This window comes from Vidua chalybeata, chromosome 1, assembly GCF_026979565.1.
Source record: "Vidua chalybeata isolate OUT-0048 chromosome 1, bVidCha1 merged haplotype, whole genome shotgun sequence".
Taxonomy (NCBI): domain Eukaryota; kingdom Metazoa; phylum Chordata; class Aves; order Passeriformes; family Viduidae; genus Vidua; species Vidua chalybeata.
In genome coordinates, this window is record NC_071530.1 from 104,104,520 (window position 1) to 104,125,090 (window position 20,571).

General features: G+C 40.5%; 1 protein-coding gene across 3 annotated transcripts in view; it reads left to right on the forward strand.

Annotated features, from left to right (window-relative positions):
• The window catches only part of DLGAP1 (DLG associated protein 1), a 399,684-nt gene that overhangs the window by 292,025 nt on the left and 87,088 nt on the right, over positions 1-20,571 (forward strand). For all 3 annotated transcript variants that reach the window (XM_053949747.1, XM_053949760.1, XM_053949753.1), the window contains 2 exons: positions 13,283-13,460; positions 15,798-16,038. In XM_053949747.1, the coding sequence (XP_053805722.1) occupies positions 13,283-13,460; positions 15,798-16,038 (419 nt within the window). The remainder of the gene's footprint in view (positions 1-13,282; positions 13,461-15,797; positions 16,039-20,571) is intronic.

A 20,571-nucleotide genomic window follows, 5' to 3' on the forward strand; every position in this document is an offset into this window, starting at 1 on the left:
AAACTTTTAGTGCACTCAAAACTAGATTATCCATGAGCTTTTCACAGTCTTTTTATGAAGAACTTTTTTCTGCTTAGTTTAAGCTTGGTTTTTTTTTCCTGTTTGGAAAGACAGAACTGGGCCTGCTAACTTAGCAGAATTTTTCTAAGTTGAAGAAGAAAATGTGACTCAGACTTTTCCATTGACAGATCTCTAGCAAAACTCTTAAGATTTGACCTGGTAAACATCTAGCAATTACCTATCTCATTAACTATTTTCTTTTCTTCAGATAAAAGCAACTTTTTAATTTTACTTAGCATTTTCCTGTTACTGAATATCTTCTTATCAGTGAATAGTGAATAGTGAATAGTTCTACACACAAAACCCTGCTTCACATATCCAAATTGCTTCCTTCCTGCTATAAATGGATGTTTAGCATAGTAATCTGGAGTGAAAGGCACAAGATTAGCAATGCAGCCACTGAGAGTGTGTTATTGTGTTGGGCTTTTCTTTGGTTTCTACTTTCAAATAGCTTTATTCCTAAAGAATATGGAAGTTACATTTTTAGCAAGTTGCTGGTTTCTGTACAGAAGGAAAATACCTTTTTCAACCCCAGTACTGACCTGCCCTTTCTAGTCACCAAGAAAAATACTTTGAATCACAAAAGGCACATAAAAAAGCTTTCAATCCTACAAATTTTGTTAATGATATGCTGAATGCTATGAAATTAAATTGCCCTGTGAATCCTAATTAATTGAAAATCAGGTCCACAAGTCATCTTGTTATAAACAGGACCTATTTTTAACAATCTGAGCTATGAAAATCAGGATATATTCCTAAGGAGACATGCAGATTCTTTTTTTTTGTGTGTTTTCTGTTTCTTGAGCCCTTGAACTTTGTGTTTGTGTGCTTTCTTCACCAACTGTGAAAGCGCGGTATTTTTTCCCTTTAGCTGGAAAGGTTTTGTAAGCCTCATGAGATGAGCTTTAAGACAAACATAATGAATTGCAGAAGCATAATAAATAGCAGTCATTGGCAGCACTAGATCATTCCTCCCTCTAGTGGCTGGCTGGCTCCAGTGACAGTAAGTGGAGCTCTTTATTAACATCTCGAGGAATTATTCCCTTAGTTTAGCTACTGTGAACTTACTTTTTCAGGCTAGCATCCTGAGGTAATGTAATGAATCCTGAGGGACCTCCAGGCCCCTTCCTGCTGGGTAATCCATGGTGCCTCTGTGTACACACCCGTGACTGTGTTATTTGACCAGACTTTCAGTTTTTCAAGGTCACCTCTACAGTGTTCTCAAGCTTTTCCAATCCCTTCTGTACATTTTATTATATGATTCCCAGTAGCAGTCAGGTTGACCCAGTTCTATTGCATTTCTGTGGTCCAACAGGGTGATTTATCACAGCTGATCTCTAGTGTATGCTAAATTGCAAAAGTGATGAATTTGAAGCAGCTTAGCTTGTCTAGTCATGGTGCTGTGTTTAGACAGTGAGCAGGAGACCAGCGCTTCTTCCATCTCCTTGGATGTGTCAGTGCATGCCCATACAACAGCAGGCAGCTCAGGTGTGTTCATGTAATTTACAGCTGACCCATCCCTCCCTGGATAATTCCAGGAAATGTAAAGCTGCTGCAGAGTTGAAATGCTTTTTTTTTTTTTTTTTTTTTTTTCGTTTCAACCCCCCAACCCCCATATATATTTAGTTGGAGGGACAGAATTCAATGGATTGACAAATTGGCCCTTACCTAACACATCACAAGAGAAACCAGAGTCCCAGGACACTGACCAGCCCTTCAAAGGTGGCATTCCACCTGCACATGAAGACATACTGGTGTTCAAACATCATCACACAGGTTTCTGCCCTAGTGATCCTGACAATAAGAAATGGATTAATGTTATCATAATGTTGTTGTTTTCCTAATCAAGGTGAAAGAGCAGTCAAAATACCTGCTGTATGTACAACAGCCATTGAAGGAAGAGGTCATCTGAGGAAAAGGGTACTTCCTCATATAACAAAATTAAATCATGTAAGTTCAGGGCAAAATTCTGTCTCTCCTCATAAGAGTTGCGGGGCTTTAGAAAGGAATACAAGTTTCATTACAATTTACTTAAAATTGACATTTTAGGCATTAAACTTTTCAATAGGTTACTGAAGTTTTATTAGGCTGGAGAGCTTTTCAAGCAGTTTTGTCGTACCTCAGCAAAACCATTGACTTCAGAAGATATCATTACCCATACCAATCACCATCCATAGTCAATAATGGTTTTAATCAGAAAATACACTTCTTCTCAAGTATCTTTTGACCATTACTCCAAACATTCCTTAGTCTTGATTAACCAGGTATTCTGCTTTATATACAATATCAGTCTCTGGGGCTAAAGATTACTATTTCAGTTGTTCTGTGACCTTAGCTTCCAGTAATACAATAAAAATTTGCTGCTGCTATTTGTTTCCATCAAAGAAGCTCAGTTATGTTTGCTGACTCTAGTTCAGCCTCACAGAGCCACCTACAGCCACAGAGGTGCTGTAGGGAAGTACTGACACATGTAGGATATTTTGTGAGGCTGAGGTTTGTATTACCTCTCCTACAGGTCACACAGCAAATTTCAGTCCACACTGAAATCTGAACCCATGAACAACCATCAATTGCTTGTAGTTTTAAATGTCAACAGATGATATTTATCCAGAAGAATTTAGAGGGCTTTTTGGGGGGCTGTTTTTTTTTGTTGTGTTGGGGTTTTTTTTTTTCTGTTACAGTGCTTTAATCAAAAGCATGGATATCCAAGTATTTTCATCTTCTGAGCAGGACCAAAGGCCATCTTCAGCTTCACCATGTATCCTTCAACATAATATACCGTGTATATTATGTTCTGAAAAGAAGGGGGGTTGTTCTCTTAACTCATTCACCAAGTGTTTATTTTGTGGTTTAGATGGGATAGAGGGCACACTAGAAATCAGTATTGAACGAGCTTTATCCCCTTCAATACAAACGCAGACATTTGCACTTTTTAAATTTTTTTCCTTTATTTTTTCATTGGAAAAGAGAAGTGTACCAATTCAGTAAACCATATATTTTAATTCCAAGTATGGAAATTAAATTCAAAAATATATTTGGAAATACTTAAGAATGCCTACTGTTACAGGTCAAGAAGCTACCTGACTTCCTCAGGGGTTAATGCTGTCTTCCTTTCAAATGAGCTGCACAAGCCTTCTGGAGTTCCACAATCCTGAAGGGCATCCACTCTTTGGAAGACCTTTTTGCATTCTCATTGCCTCCATCTTAATCATTGTACTTGACACTGACAGTGTGATGAATGACATGATAACTGGTTGTCCGTTCCTTTACTAACAGACCCAAATAAAGGTTTCAGGGTATTTCTGGTTCAGGGGATTAAAAAAATACCAATTTTAAAGAATTGTGAAAAAAAGATCCCTTTCAGCCCCAAGCTGGACTTTGCATTATTATGAAGATTTCTTAAGACATTTATTTCTTCTATTCTCTCATGCTCAAAAATAAAATTAGTTCTACTTTATCAGGGTTTATTCTGTACAAGTTTAGCCCAACAACATCCTATAACACAGAAAGTATATGGTGGGGTTTTTTTATAAGGAGGCAAAAAAGTCTAAAAATGTGTGTTAAGCATTATTTCACATTTTTTCAACAAACTTCTATTTATCAGAAGATTTTTATAATGGATATCGAGTTCAGACTTCGACCTTCAGATATTTAGTGCTTTGGTCCTGCTTATAGGAGCACTGGCAACACAACTTGCCCAGACCACTACATATATGCCTGAAATAACACGTTATCATCTCATGTTGTATCTCAGAACAGCAAACAGGTCCTTTTGTAATTACTACAGAACAAAACTGGAAAGACTTTGGAATGGAAAGAGATAAAATATATGTGGATAACTGGGGGTTTGGAGTTAGCTGGGCTTGTTTTGAGGAATTTCTTTTGATGTAAAAGCATCTGAAGGGGAAGTGATAGCTTCTTCTTTTCCTCTGAGGAATAACTCTGGTAAAGTTACATGGAGAGAGATTCTCCCTGCTCCTGGGGTATTGCTTTTGCTTTGTAAGATCAGTGAGAAAAGAGAAAACCCCCCAGAGCAGCAGACTGCTGCCCAGATTATCAGTAAAGAATTTTCCAGTAACTCTACTGCATACCATCATTTTTTGTATTACTTGCAATCCAGACGTTACCATAAATAAAAAGTTACTATTTCTAGATTCTTTGGTATGACAGGAGAAATTGCAGGGTTTTATCTTAGCCAGTGTCCCCAAAAATCTTTGCTTTTTTTATCAGGAAGAGACAGCTGCAAGTCATATCTGAGCTCCAACCTGTACTTATCCAGATTCACCTTGAGAAAATGGCTGTAGAGTTATCCAGGAGCTCATTGCTGTCTTACCACCCCCCACCTCCTGTGCCTCAGGAGTAGATGGATCCTATTTCAAGTCACCATCTTCCAGGTGTCTGCAGGGAAACAAAATGTACTAAGTGAGAAGCACTTGTTTATAAAAGAAGATAAGGCAGACTTTTCTTCAGGCATTTTAAACTGCTTGGTGTTCTTCAAACACAAAACAGCTAAAATGGAGAATAATGAAGTAGCCACTTAATAAGAGGGCATACATGATCGTTCAAAATTACCCCATCAAGAGGGAAGAGGAGAGAAAATCCATAGTCACCACCAGCACATATTATACTCACAGCATTTGGTAGGTAGCATACTTTGCCTTGTGTTGAATCTTGCTGCCTCAAATTTTCATTTGGACATAGGTCTGTTACTCAGAGAAGTAAGAAGGTGAGCTCACCCCCTTAGCTGAGTTGGATTTAGGATTATTCCCTTCTCCCTGGCAGATTTTCTAGCCTATCTTCCTCAATGCTTTAAAATGTGCTTGCTTTTCAGTTTCTCCAGTAGTTTGGCTTGTGTTGCACATCTGTACAGATGGTGTTGAATCTGCTGCTTTTGCTTTTTTTTTGTTTCCCTTTACTAGGTAGCCAAAAGTTTTGAAATGGCAGAATACTGAATAGGAAGTGAAAAATTGCTGCATATGTATAAAGCACATTTTTTGGAAAATGCAGGTGTCTGTTTATGTATGTGAAGATTTTGGAGTAATGTTGTTGACTTGCAAAACTAAGATATTTCCCTAATCTCACTGGGAGATGTTTATGCAGATCTAATCTGGATGTTTGAGAATGTCTTTCTGAAGGAGGTGACTCAAATGCAGATATGTGACAGGGCTTGCAGGCACATGGCCATGCAGTGTGTGGGTAATCACTGCCTGGTTTCAAGTCCAGGAGGACCTGTGGAGTTGAAGACACTTAAAGCTCAAAATGCATTGCAAGTTTTCAGGAAAAAAAAAATTGCTTTTTAAATAAATACTGCAGTGACATTCACCAGATCAAATACTTTCTCAGTATTTACCTAGAAAACATTATTTGTAGGTAAATACTGTCCAATATTGTAACTTAGAGTAGCATGGGAGGGCCTTTCAGTTACGAGAAGTCTGCCCAGAAGATACCTTTTAGTGAGCTTGAGCTCCATCCTCCCACTCCCGGGAGCAAGTCAGAGCTCCTGCATAAATCCTGGTGCTAAGCAAGCAGAGCTGGTTGTGCTGCCAGCTCAGCACACAGCCAGGTGACATTCCTGAAAAGTAGCTGCTTTCCTCTTGTGGTTTGGCAGAGAGCTGTAACTCTTTGGTGTTCCCACTAGCAGAATTAATCAAACTCTTAACATATGAATGAGGGAGACCTGAAATTTTAGCTAAGCAGGTGAGATCTGAGCTTGTGGAGACTGTGATTTTACAAGGACTGCAACAGATATCTTCTTTATATTCTTTAGGCCTTCCAGTACCTAAAGGGAGGCTACAAGAGAGCTGGACAGGGACTTTTTACCAGGGCATGTAGTCGTAGGACAAAGGGGAATGCTCTAATTCCTAAAATAAGAATTAATCTGAGCAGACTGCAGATGACTTTTACGTTTCACTCTGAGGAGAGGTGGCCCTGAAGTAACCAAGAATGGAAAGTGATGTGGAATCAGATAGATAAGCCTGGCCTTGATGAGGAGAGCTGAAGGAGTGGCTTCTGCAGGAAGGAAGGTATAAGTTCTGTGCTGGCAAAGAGTTCATCAAAGCGGTGGTGGAGGGCTTCATTCTCACCCCAGCAAGGTTCAAAGGGCTCCAGGCAAGGCTGTGAGTATGGCTGACCTGCTCGAGAGGCCTTCTGCATTCTCAGTCCATTATAACTGATGCAAGGCAAGATCTTTTCCGGCTTGTGTAAATATATTTCTCTGTGCTGAGCAGCTCTGGTTCCTGGGATCACTAGTGCCCATTCAAAAGACAGTTGAGCTGAAAAAGGCAAGAGCCTTTGTCATGCATTTGGTCTAGGGTCAGACAAATTGCCTCCAGCAAGCACATCCAAAAACCCTTTTGAACATGCACCCAGTAAGACCGGCAGTAGGGGGCCATTAAGGCTTTCCTCAAAGGGTCTTCTAAGAGGAGAACTGTTCTTCTCGAACTGGCTGCTCTCGACAATGTTACATCTTACCCTGGTTCTCTTGACAAGATAGGGTGGGTTTGTCTTCTAGTGTAAACAAAAAATGGTTTTACACAGAAGCAACTTACCCTGGCATCACTGGGTTGAGCTGGTTCATCTGGGTGGAACTATTTCTACTTTTCAGAATCTCTTTTCACTCTCTGGGATGGAAGAGTGCTCACAACTATTCCCACGCACACACACGCACATGGCAATCAGAACCAGCATGTAGACCAGATTTCTGATTAAAGAGAATTGTATAATGTCTGTCTTCATCATCTTCCATCTGCTTTTCTTGCCAACTCAAATGCATATGTGCCACTTTCATGCTGTGCTCTATTCTTTCACTATGTCTAGAAAGCAAGGAGAAAATATAGTATGTCAAAGACAAGGGAAGTGTTCCTTAAATACATTAGCCTGTGATATTTTTTTGATTGTACAAAGTACCTGAGAGGATCTTTGAGATAAAGGGAAGATTTGTTTTAATGTATACATGAATTTTTATTCAATAGTCATCTTTGCTAATATTTTAATAACTAAAGATTGCTCATGAAATAAATTCATGCAACCTCAATACCTCCACATCCCAAAAAGAGAAAAAGAACCCCAAAGTTTCTGTGTCCTTTGAGAGGAAAGCAGGTTTGTAACAAAATCAGAAAGTGGTCCCATGGTTGATTCTGAAGCTGGCAGTAGTCAGACATGGAGGTTTTTAAAAGGGACTGGGCTTTTTAGAAACATTTGCTACCATAAAATATTGATCCAGTTCCTGCTGCCCTCACACAAACGAACAGGACACCATGTGTTCACTCAAAAACTGCACAACAGCTGGAGATAGAGGTGCATACCACCAAATTGTGGGGGGCTTTTGGATTGGGTTTTTTTTTTTCCTTTTTAAGTGTTTTCTTCTATTTCCCAAGAGAATCTGAAAAATCGGACAGAGACAAATACACCATAATACAATTTCTGCCTCTTCTCAGCATGGGAAAAACTCTGCGTCACAGGCATGTCCCATGCAGTTTGATGGTATGTGTTGGCTGGTCCAAGCTGCAAGGACAGTTTCTGGCCTGGTAGTAGATGCAAAAGGAAGAAATGTCATTTTTCTGTTGATGGCATTGTTTTGCTCTTCAGCAGAGAAGCTTTTTCTGGATATCTCCAAGTTTTAGAATTTTCTTTCTCACACTTAACCCTTTAGCAGGGCCTGGACTTAAAGAGAGGTTTTATTGGGATTTTTTTAGCTTCAAGACAGGAACTCCCCATTAAGAGGTTCACTTGTTTATAAACAAGAAAACAAAAGGAGATCTTCAAACCCAGAAAAATATGGAGTGGGGAGGGCAAATGCTAAAAACTGTTTATGTGCTGCCCTTGTCTCCATCAGTGACATGACAGCCCCCTGTTCACTGCACGAAAAAGCAGCAGAACATGGATGCCAACACAGAAAAATTACCCCAGCTTGGTTGACCCATGTCATGACCAGGATCAGACTGATGCACATCAGTAAATTGTTCTCTCCATCTTTCTCTCTTGTCTAAGGCTGCACTGGATTATTCTACCTTCTAGCAACACTAAAATGCAAATAAAATTAAGCAGAGAAATGTATGTTGGTTGTGCCCACCAGCCACACCAGAAGTGGGGCATTCAGCAGATGATCATTTATCCCCATGGAACCAAGCTGTCAGTGGTATGCAACAAAATTGAGAGTTGGGATACTTAACAGTAGTGGTGGCTTTGAGATTTATTTTTTCTTGGTTTCATGTTGCATGTGGTGTATTTTTTGAGGTCTTCTTCTTTGTTTGAAGGTAAATTTTACCACACTCCTCTGCTGGCTTACAGAAGTATTTGGGACATGTTTCTGGACTTGTACTTTACTCTGCTTTGTCATTTTCTGTTGGCAGAGCACAATACCCATCTGGCACAATACTGCACTTTGTGCTATGATTCTGATTGCTGAACTTGCAGAAGACAATACAGGCTCAGGACTACATTTTATTATATTTTATCTGGCCTAAAGGGGGAAAAAAGCAGCCATCAAAAGGCTTGGTTTTCCCTTTCTTCATTCAGATGTGAAATGTGATAAATGAAAGTGTTTTTTATAACAAGCACGTATATGACAGAGTGCATTGTGCATTCCTAAATTAAAAGGAAATATTTGAAACTAAAATTGCCTGCTTATGTAAATCCCTGTTGTCTATCTCTGTCATTTGAAAGACATTTTCAAGGCATAGGAACTCTTCCAAGAATATATTCGATGTTATTTCACTGTTAATTGCTAACACTGCGTTTTGAGCCCTTTGATATAGAATCACAGAATCATAGAGTGTTAAGGGCTTGGAATGGACCTTAAAGACCATCTAGCCCCCTCCCCCACTGCCACGGGCAGGGACACCTCCCACTAGACTAGGTTGTTCAAGGCAAAGACTGCCAGGGTTGGGGCATTCACAGCCTCCCTGGGCAACTTGTTCCAATGTCTAACCATCTTCACAGTAAAGAATTTCTTCTTAATATCTAACATAATTTTTCCTTTTTTCAGTTTGTAGCTTTTACTCCTTGTCCTTTCACTACAATTCCTGATGAAGGGTCCCTCTCCAGCTTCCCTGTAGCCTCCAGAGCAAAGCAACTGAGTCTAGCTCCTCTCACAAATGCCTACACCAACCAACTCCTTACTCTGCAAATAATCAATGAGGGACCAGAATGTGTTTTCATCTGAATTAAATCATGAAAATCATGCTAATATTGTGTAAATACAAACACATCTGTAACAGTGAGTTAAAATTATTTCTTACCATGCATGTTGCAATAGTGGTTATTAGATGTGCGTGTTTTAAACACTTCCTTTTCTCTATTTGAATGAAAACAGAATACGCTCCAGTGTGTTTGAAATGTACAGAGCAGAAATGTCAGTGCAGTATGCAAAGATTTCCTTTATACACCTACATGATCTTCTGGTTCACATGCTTCACTAGAACATGTTTTCTGATTAAATGAACATTCTCCTGCCTCTCAGAGCTTCTCATGGAATTTCTGTAGCATTTTGGCCTCATTGGTGGGTACCTTGATCTTCTCTGATGCACAGTGCAGATCAGAGGCACTTGCCTTCCTCTGTCCGGGGGAGTATTTATTTATCTGCTGGGACTCAGCAGACTGCACCTATTTCAGCTCAGGCCTGGCTCCTTCTCTTGCAAATCCCCTCGGGAAACCCACAATGGCAATCAGCAGAGCAGCAGCAACACAGAACCCTCATATCTATCTCTTCCTGATGCCTCTTGCTGTGGCTTTTGGGAAGCACATCCAGTAGTGCTGCGCCTCCCACCCTGTGTGGTATCAGCGTGATGCTGTTGTGGCTGTGCTCCCATCCTCTGGGGTAAGGCCTGGGACAAGGTCAGCAGTGTGGGGAAAAGGCATGGTTCAGCCAGCGGGAGGACCTGCCACTTGAGAGTGCAGCGCCACTTGGAGCATGCTTGAGGAGCTTGTTTAAGAATCTAAATCATTCACATCCCACTTCTGCCAATTAATACATCCAATGCAGTGAGTGGAGCCAAAAGACCATTTTGTATTGGCCAAAGAGCTGTCCCAAAGTCTCAGTCCCTGGCATGTTGTACTTATTGTGGAATTACTATGGCACAAAGAGAAATTTAGGTAATGCAGGATAAAAAGAAGACGGTCTTGAACTCTCAAGGAAAAAAAGGTATTTTCATTTGCACATTACTGGCAATAGTAACTCCAAGAAAATTAATTATACATTCAGATCTTGCACATCATACATCATCAGATTTATTCCTAAGTGGCATATTATCAAAATTTCCAGTGGCATTTCAGCTGTTCATTAAACTTTACTGTAGGACATAGTGATGATTTATTACACAGCTATAAAAGAGCAGTAATCATTATAAATGCAAGCTTTCAATGTTTCTTTCTCTATGTTTAAATCGTTTTTATTCTCCTTTTTTCCCCAACCCCTACATCTAATGAAACAGACATTGTAGCAATCAGTAAGCAAGGAGCCAACTCCTTCAACAGCAACCAATTACTTCCTCTGGTTTATCCAGGAGATGGGAGGTGTACACAGATTAACCTAAGTAGCCCCCTGTAAAATACGGTTCTGGATTTGTGTCAAACTAGCCAGTTGCATAGTGAGGAACAAAAAAAAAAAAAAAAAAAAAAAGGCAGCTGAGCTGAGGACCCACATCTAAAAAAAAAAAAAAGGGAAACACCTTTTATGAGGAATTCCTTTGTTTCAAGCAAAGTTGTGAAAATAATATGCAACACTAATGCATACAGAAAATTCATTTCTGTACTCTTTGTGGTGGCTTTCCATGCCACTTCCATGAGTATTTTACATGATCTTTAATCTGGCTGCCACAGCAAAATCTTTGTGCTATAGATACTTGCATTTTGCTTTATTGGTCTCACTCTTTAAATGGCACATGCCTCAGCACTTGGAGAATTCTGTCTGGTAATATCTGTGCATTGAATCTTGTGATGTGCTGCAGTCTTCTTGCAAGCTCAGCTAATCAGTGGGCAGCAACAAGCCCCAGGTGACGTATTTGACTAACTGGCAGCTAATCAAGCTGATTTGAATTTTGCATGTCACATATTGGCAGCAAACTGTTCACATCATAATCATAAAATACGTTTTGAACCAATCTAGGAAATGCATTTCAGGCAACGTTGATCAGTTTGCAGATCTGCAGTGTGGTAAAGTAGCTCATGTGCATCAGAAAAATTATGTCTGTTGAATTATTAATTCAATTTTTTTTAATCCAATAACAGGCAATATTTTTTTTTCAAGAGTTACATGGTTAGTGTTAATTACCAAAATGCAGTAAACAAATGTAACCATTAGTAACAATTGACTTTTCACCACTTTTTCTACCTTATTTTGAGTTGTTTGGAGCACCACTTATTCTGATGTCTAAACAGGTTTTGTCATGTGGAATCAAGTGGTGTAAGGAGTCAAAGGGTATGGAAATGGCTGTTGTATTGCACTGTATACACAATAAAAATGGCAAGCAAGGGCTTTCTCTTCATCCTGTGACAGGAGTATCGGGTAATTAGCGTAAGTTTACATATTTTTATTAGGAAGGTAATTAGCAGCTAGAGAATATGGTATTGTAGAGATGGCCTAGGTTTTATTACAGTATTGGACAACTCAGAAATAGACCCAGTTTCTGAACTACTTAGGTGAGTGATTACACAATGGAATCGTCCTCCCAATATGCATTGACAATTACCAGAATTGTGCATGCCACTGGGAAATTGCTGATACTAATTACCATCATTAGATACTTGAATACAAAATATCTGCAAATGCTTCAGGAATTAGACATAAAATGGATTTTCTTCTTTCAGGTCAGCTGTGCATGTATTTCTAAAGACTAGGAGACAAAGATTAAGCCTGTAATTAGGTAACAGATTTTTCTTTCATATACCTGTAAACATCTCTACGAGATTTACATTTTAAAATGGAAAATTTAGTTAATATTTTAATTTGTTTGCTTTGCATTTTTTTTAAATCAAAAAATATATTAAAGACTCACCCTTTTGATACTTTATTCATCAATGAGTTCTTACAAAAGACATATCCCCCAAATTAATTGTATTTCATACAAGTGTATTTCACTCACTTTTTGTAACTCACATCTTTATAGGATGCCTCGGGTTGTGAAGACAGCACTTAGCCAGCACATTCAGAGGATAAAGCATCTCACAAGTAGAGGATTGTTCTAGCTGACTCTTAGCACATATGGCAAGAACATAGCAGAAGTAGAAATGCCCTGGGGAATGTTGGGGGGGAGGGGTTTTTGTTTGGTTTTGATTCCTTGTACATATCACCTGTCACTTGTATTAAAAAACTAGGCAAAGTTATTCCTTCAGAAATATAACTGTGACTTTTAATCTTCTAATTTGACATCGTTGTGTAAAGCTACTTCCCTAGCATGCATTTTGTTAAGTCGTGGCTTAAGCCAGGTCTAATATAAAATTTAACACATGTCAAACCTTATCAGGTGGCCTATGCTGTTGGAATGATTTCCCAGGTTAAGGCATACTATGAGTGCATTTTGCATGGTTTATATGATCTGCCTGCCCTGTTGGCCCTTGAAAGCCCCATGAGAAACAGTCCTGTTTCATGGATATATACATGAAACATGTCAGAGTCACATCACCAGCAGCATTTCGAGATGTGGATGTTCAGTTGATAAATTTAGGATCATCCAGCTGATTGAACTATCAGGCCTCTTCCTTCTTTACCTGCCTCCCCAGCTGGTTTTGATGGTTGCTGCATTAATCTCTGTAAGGCCACAGGGCTTTCTCTGCTGCTCATCTCAGTGGCTCCTCTTGCTCTTTTAAAAATCAACTCATGAAGTCATTTCAGTGTTGTCACTTCAAAAGTCCCACATAGTGAGGGGGGTTACTGGAACTGGATGCTGTCAATATCAGTACAGTGTAAAATTTTTCCATTCTGCTGTCAGTAAAGAAAATGAACATGATTTTGCCATTATGCTTAGACATGGTTTACAAAAAATGAAAAGAAAATCCTTTCCATCCTTTTCTCTTCCTTCCACCAAATAAAAGGGTGGCGTAATCCAAATAAAAGTACTGACGTTGCCTTTATTTTATAAATATACAGGGACCGTGTCATGACTTGTTCAAGTCATGCTGTTCCGGTGAAAAACATCTGGTTATTCTCACTCCTGGTGGGGCCATTTGGATTTGATGGAATATTTCTTTTCTTTCTTTTTCTTTTTTCCCCACCCAAAACTCCCAGGATATCCAGTGAACACTCGCCAAAGCTTCAGATCCGGAGCCACAGTTACCTGAGGGCAGTGAGCGAAGTCTCCATCAACAGGAGCCTGGACAGCCTGGACCCCGCAGGGCTGCTGACATCCCCCAAGTTCCGTTCCCGCAATGAGAGCTACATGAGAGCCATGAGCACCATCAGCCAGGTGGGTGACGTGCACCTGGGGCAGCCTGGAGAGCAGATGTCACACTGGACACTGCTTGCAATAGGAGAAACTGGATTTTGCTTTAAGTGGGTCTCAACAACACGCTCATTGAACAGGGTTCTTAAGGATCTTGTGATTAATACCTCCAATCAAAAATTTTTGAATGCCTCAAAAAAAAAAGTTTGTATGCTGAGTGAGATGCTAAAGTAAAAAAAGGTTTGTATTAGGCTGTTAATAGTTTGTGTTCCACAAATTTAATAGAGATTTTATTTTCTTTATGGTATTTTATGCTTTCTTTACTTTGTGTACCTCCAAACATTTCACCTAAATAGTACAAATATTACAGTATATGTATTAAATGCAAAAATCTGTCTATATTTTTGCTTTGAAATGATGTAAGAGATCCTAAACAAGAAGAAAAATGAAGTCTACTGTAACAGATTCAGTTTATGTGTTTTAATGTTATAAAATATCCTGTCCTTGCATTCAGCATGCTTGTACAGTTGAGTTCATAGGGAATAGATCTGAAAGTGCAAAAGTGCCAGTACACCACGGGGCAGAGCGCCAGTCGTTCATCTGCTACATCCTCCAGCTCCTTGGTATGAATTTTGGCTTGTTAGCTTAAGTGGACCATTTGGGTAAATCACTTGGCTGAAAGAACTTCCTTAGGCTAGTCCAGAAGTGCAGCAGGCAGGATTTGTGGTGCCAGATACTGATCCCTAATGACTGGCATACCAAGTCATCACCATGTCAAAAAAAGTGTGTGACATGAGTGACATCAGGACTTCAGCTGTGGCCCTAACAAATACATGTCCCATTCAATATGGAGCTTAGTTTCCCTTTCTGCAGTATACTGTATTTAGACACTTCAGAGTAGTCACCTGAGTATTTTGAAGTGAGGCACTTTGAATAGGGCATGGGCTGATGCTCCAAAAGGAGGGTCAGGATGTATTTAGGAGAAAACAGCACAGAAATGTAGGTCTACTGTATTTAGACACTTCAGAGTAGTCACCTGAGTATTTTGAAGTGAGGCACTTTGAATAGGGCATGGGCTGATGCTCCAAAAGGAGGGTCAGGATGTATTTAGGAGAAAACAGCACAGAAATGTAGGTCTCAGAGGCAACTACATGAACATTAGGTCAGGTTACTTGTTTAGCTGCATACCTAACACACAAAAATGTCAGCTCAGGAGTGGTTACATTTGCCAAGGTGAGCAAGTTTTTTTGGTTCAAAAATGCATTAATTCAGAGATATTCACTTGAGGATTGGATATTCTCTGCAAGAGTAAGATTATTCTTTTTGTTGTACTACCTACTACTCTTCCATGCTTTTTAAAATAGTTTTCCTTTGAAAAAAAAAGTTTTGCTCTCTGAGGTTTTTCAGTTATGTATACAAAGGCTCCACAAAACATTTTTCTTGGTAACATTAATCCTGGGAGAGAATTTCTAATGGGGGGCTTTTCTACCTTCCTAACATAGTCTTATCTTCTCCTGCTAACTTGGTCTTGTACATGCTTGAAAACTAACAAAATCCTCAAGTGATGGTTTCCATCTGCATGTTTCATACAGTGAGAATTATTGTGCTTTTATGCCAAGCTCGGGCTCAATGCTCAGTTTAGAAACATGAGCATCCATTACTAGTTAAGCCAAGGTAAATGGTTTCCAGATTCTTAAGACCTGTAGGAAGTTTTTGAATGTTCTTTGACCACCGTGAGTGCAAGTCTTTATCACCACCTAGTGTCTGCTGCACAAAGGATTCCTTTGCATCTGCTCTCAGCCAGAAATTTAGTTCTACAAATATTTTTCCCCAGCAGCAAACCTGGCTCCCTTACCAGTCTCCCCTTCCTGTGTTTGTTATCCTGTGGCTTTCTAGCCGCTCAGGTTTTATCAGTGTGATTGCCTGTAGGTCGCATTGATAATGTACTGGGATTAAGCTGACCCTTCTTGTTTTTTATCTCATCCCACAATGAAAGTCTGATTTTTGTTTTACATGTAATTATCACAATGACCAAACATCCAACCTCTGCTGTGGGCCCTGGGTCACATAAAACAGAAGCTGCTTATGAGGGATTCAGGCTTCCCACCAGTTTCAGAAAAGCCATGAGCCCAAACTTTGCTGAATCTTTCCCCAACACCTCTGTCTCCCATTTTTATACATTGTTTTCTTTTTCCCTCACGATTGCTGCTATGGGATGTCCCATTTCTCTTTCTTCATGTGCAAAGGGGTCCTCTAACAGGTGTTGGCCATTGTGCCACCATGGCTTGAGAGTGTTTGTATGAGGCAGTGTGGAACATCAGTGTATGGGATGCACTGACCCTGCCTGGTGTCTGCCTGCAGGTGAGTGAGATGGAGGTGAACGGTCAGTTCGAATCCGTCTGCGAGTCGGTGTTCAGCGAGCTGGAGTCTCAGGCCGTGGAAGCTCTGGATTTGCCTATGCCGGGCTGCTTCCGCATGAGGAGCCACAGCTATGTCCGGGCCATCGAGAAGGGATGCTCCCAGGATGACGAGTGCATATCGCTGCGGTCCTCATCTCCCCCGCGTACAACCACCACGGTGAGGACCATCCAGAGCAGTACTGGTGAGTAACACAAAGGGAAATCCAGAGATGGGGCAGAAAGGGAAGGTACTTCCAGTGCATTGCCATCAGATCAAGCTTTTTCTCTGCCAGATGCCAAGCCCTTAACAGAGTCTTGTGTTTCACCAGGGAGCTGGACAGACTAATCAGCCTCAAACCACCCACAGACAAAGGCTGATGCAGTTGTGGTTCCTTCTGTGTCCAAGCTAATTTATTCTGAGCTAAAAGCACATAGAAGGGAAGTCCAAGGTCATGTCTCGTCTCGCTATCCTCCCCAAAAGTGCAATCACAATTTGGCAAGGCTGAACAAAGAAAGCTCTGGGTTAGCAGTTCTGCTGGCTGTGACCAGCCCAGAAGGGTCCCTCTGATGAGGTCTTCTACAATGTTGAAGTGATTGTGTAAGTTACTGCATGTGGTTTTTACTGGCTCGAAGAGACTGTTCCAGCTCTCTAGACCCCATCTAAGATGTGATAATGAAGAAAGGAAGAAGCAGTCTGCAGGTCAAAACATGCATGTTAACATTTTGCTGTTACATTCTTTCTGCAGTTCAAACTATTCAAGCCTTGCTAGAGGCAGAGGTTTTGGTGTAAACATGAGACTTCAAACCTTTCTTATAATGTTTGAGGTTGCTTTTCTTTTGGAAATAACCATGATGAATTTCAGATTTTGTCACCAAAATAGAGCTTAAGGGGAAGAAAAAACCAAGTAAAACCAAATTCCAAATCTGCCTCTCTCATTCAGGGAAGCAAGAGGCAGGAGCCATTACGTGTGTGTGCTCTTCCCTGTGGCAGGATGAGAGAGAGCCTCTTTCTTTTGACTTCTGTGCAACCATTCCACTGTTTTATGCAAGCTTCACTTACTATTCATATGCTGCTCATATACTAATCGTGTTCTTGACTAATATTGACTATTACACGTATTTCACTGTACCTGCTATCTCTTTTGCTGTATTTTTTCATTTCTGTTTTCTGTAAACTTTTGTCCTTTTGTGTGTTATCTCACAGGTGCAGTTGTTTATTCCTTGTAAGTCTTTTTTAAAGCTGCTTGTCAATTGTTCTGTGTCATCAAAGAACACTTTAAATCCTTTTACCAAAAACGTTCAGCTAAATTAAAGATTTTTCTAAAAGTAGCAAGTTTAAGTACTGTTGGAAATATATTGGCAATACATCACAAACATCAAAGCATTTTTAACAAATGCTGCAGAGAAGTTCTCATCTACATCACTAAAGAAATAGTATTCACTTGACAGCATTTCTGCTATAGAAATAGCCCTTGTGAGCACACAGGGTTTGCACCAAACCACAAAGACAGGATTTGCATAAGGTGTGGGCTACTTCATTGTGTGGTATTAGTTTGTGTCAAACATATTCTGAGGCAAAAGCTGAAGGATGGGAGTTTCCAGGGATTTTTCAGTGTGCACTCATCTTTGTTAAATCAGTTTGGGTTGATCCCAAAGAGGGTTTTCTATTCTGTGAGAATGGCTTTGGTAACATTTTTTTCCTTTATAAAAATAACTGTGATCATCAATACAGAAAATAATAGCTTTTTTTTTCACTATCTGTATGTAAGAGGTTGTTCCTGTCACTTAGGAAAATTATGCCTGTGTCTGGGGATAATGGCATATAAATTGAGAATGTTGGCTGTGTGTGCCAGCCAAAAATGCTGGAAAACATGAAAGAGGAAAATCTGTACTGTAAACTATCTCTTGTTTATGGTCCCTTTTTTGTAGTGCAACCGTAGAGGCCTGATCTCTTCTCTGGGTAGCTGGCTTTATTTAAGAAATCATATGAACAAAACTGTGATATTGAAAAACATAATCCAGTGAGTATGTCTTGGGTTATTGCTTCTGTAGTCAGGCCATTAAAAGCAGAGAGGAATGATTTGCAGTGCTCTCTTTGGACATACATGCAAGCATTTAAAGATTGCTGTAGATGCCTGTTTTCTGCTGTGGGAATTTTACTGAGTTATCTTTTTTATTTTCTAATTCTTGGGCTCCAAGAGCCCATCACTTCCACTGGTAGCATTTCAGACAACTTGTGTCTCTTTTAGTACCTGACATACCACTATATGTTTAATGGGTATTAGAATTTAATTAATTCTGTTCAAATCATCTATATTGACTACCTTGGTGTTGCCTGTGCCTGGCTCACAGAAGACAAATATGAAAGGCAATGTTGATGGTTTCTATTTATATCTGCTTCAATAAAATGGGAAATGGAACAACAACTAGGCAGACATGAAGAAAGGAGAACAGCATCTCAGGTTTATCTACACTGAGGTGATGTTGCAAATGTTTTTGTGGAGACATGGGAGCAGTTATGATCTAAAAATGGTTTTAACATCCCCAAATCAGAGAACAGTCCTCCTGCCCTTAAAGTATCTCTGCTTGTTCAACCAAGAAAGATTCCTTTCATCAACATTAGCAATACCCTCAAGACCATGGCTTTTAATTCGCTAATACCAAAGCTGTGATCATACACTGGTATTGAGAATCTCTTTGACAGCTGAAAGTCCAGGGAAATGCCAGCTTGGTGGAAAAGACAGGAGAGCTGTCGGTTTACTGGATTCAAAATTGTTTCTCTAGAGAAATGATCCACAGCTTTCCAGGGCATCTGGATAAAGCAAGAACTATGGTCAAAAATCACACTTTGCCTGTTAGCCTTTGCTGTTGTGGTGGCAGCCTCAGGTTTTCATTTCCTTTCGCCACATAGTGTTGGCGGTTTAGTTCTGCAATCAGGAATTGCAACTCTAGCTCAGTTGATGAGGATGTGCCCAGTCTAACTACAAATCTGTGCACTGGCTATGGCACAGAGCTCAGCTAAGGGTGACTGTCCAGCTGGTGGCCTCTGCAGCCTGCACTGACCTTAGGTGCTGCCGTGGGGACACTGAGGGGTGCCTGCAGTTGGATGAAACTGAGCCCAAGTGTAAAAATGGAGGTGGAGGCACAAACTTGCTGTTGCCAAAGGGGTGAAATGTTACACTATAAGTGGGGAGGAAAATCCTAACCTCACCAAAGTCTGCCGCCAATGTTCCTCCTAATGTCCAACCTAAACCTTCCCTGGCACAGCTTAGGACTAAGTCCTCTCATGCTGCCACTGTTTGCCTGGGAGAAGAGGTCAATCCCCTTATGTGATCAACACATACAGGTAATGATGGCAACCACCAAACCACAGCTGAAATGCAAAGAATGGAGTTATTTCATTACCTCACCTCTGGGCAGCAAAGACACACTGGGACACGGGCTCTTTTGGGCTTAGTTCATCCTAGTGAAAAGGCACAGGCTCCATTAGGCTCAGTTCATCCTAGCACACAGTGACAAGGGGAACCACTGCCTGCCCCAGACATCAAAGGGCCTTGCACACGTGCAATTTATCACAAGGCTGTGCTTTTATGATATCTCACTTCCAGCAGAAGGCTCAAGCATGTCTGCAAGTGTGTTGTCTCTACACAGGAATTCTACTTCTCAAAACCAGCAGAGGATGAGCAACACTGGACATAATAAATGGACACTTGTTCCCACTCTGACATTCTTAGCATTCCGAGCTTCAAGGTCACTTTGAGCAAAAACTATTCCCTCCTTGCCAAGTCTTCCGGTTTTAACTCTTTCCTCCCAACACCCCACCTGGCTACAAACTCCCTTTATCCTTGCTTTTAAATGAAAGGTTTTGGAATGAGGAAGAGAAAATATAATCTTGACATTTTATATGGAATTATAAATCACACACAGAATCACTAGGTTGAAAGAGACTTTTAAGATCATCGAGTCCAACCCAGCCCTAATACCTCAACTAGACCATGGCACATCCAGTCTTTTTTTAAACATTTCCAGGGACAGTGATTCCACCACCTCCCCAGGCAGACCATTCCAGTATTTTATCACCCTTTCTGTAACAAACTTTTTCCTAATATCCAAACTATATTTCCTTTGGTGCAGCTTGAGACTTTGTCCTCTCGTTCTGTCAGTTGCTGCCTGGAAAAAGACACCAACCCCCACCTGGCTACAACCACCTTTCAGGAAGTTGTAGAGAGCGATAAAGTCACCTCTGAGTCTCCTTTTCTTCAGGCCAAACAACCCCAGCTCCCTCAGTCGTTCCTCACAGGGCTTGTGTTCCAAGCCCCTCACCAGCCTTGTTGGCCTCCTCTGGACACACTCAGGAGTTCCATGTAATAAGTTCTATGTCACAACTGCATCATGCCTTGAAGGCTAATCAGCTGAAAAGCTCCATTTGCCCTCATATTTGCTCTCTCCGTATCAGTGGTGCCCATGGAGGTATCCTGACTGGGGCCGTCCCTGGGAGCAGGGCTGTGCAGGCCAGGAGGCAGAGCAGCCCTGAAGTGCTGACATATGCTATACACCATAGGCTGCACTAAAAATTAACACCCAGGTCATTTGAGCTCTTCAAAGGAGTTTAATGAGCTGTGAGTTATTACATCATTTGATCCCAGGTTATTTGCAGATGCAGCTATTGTAGCTGAAGCACTTCAGCCAACAAATCCAGTCACTGGATAAATAAGTAGCCTTTTAACAATTTTAAG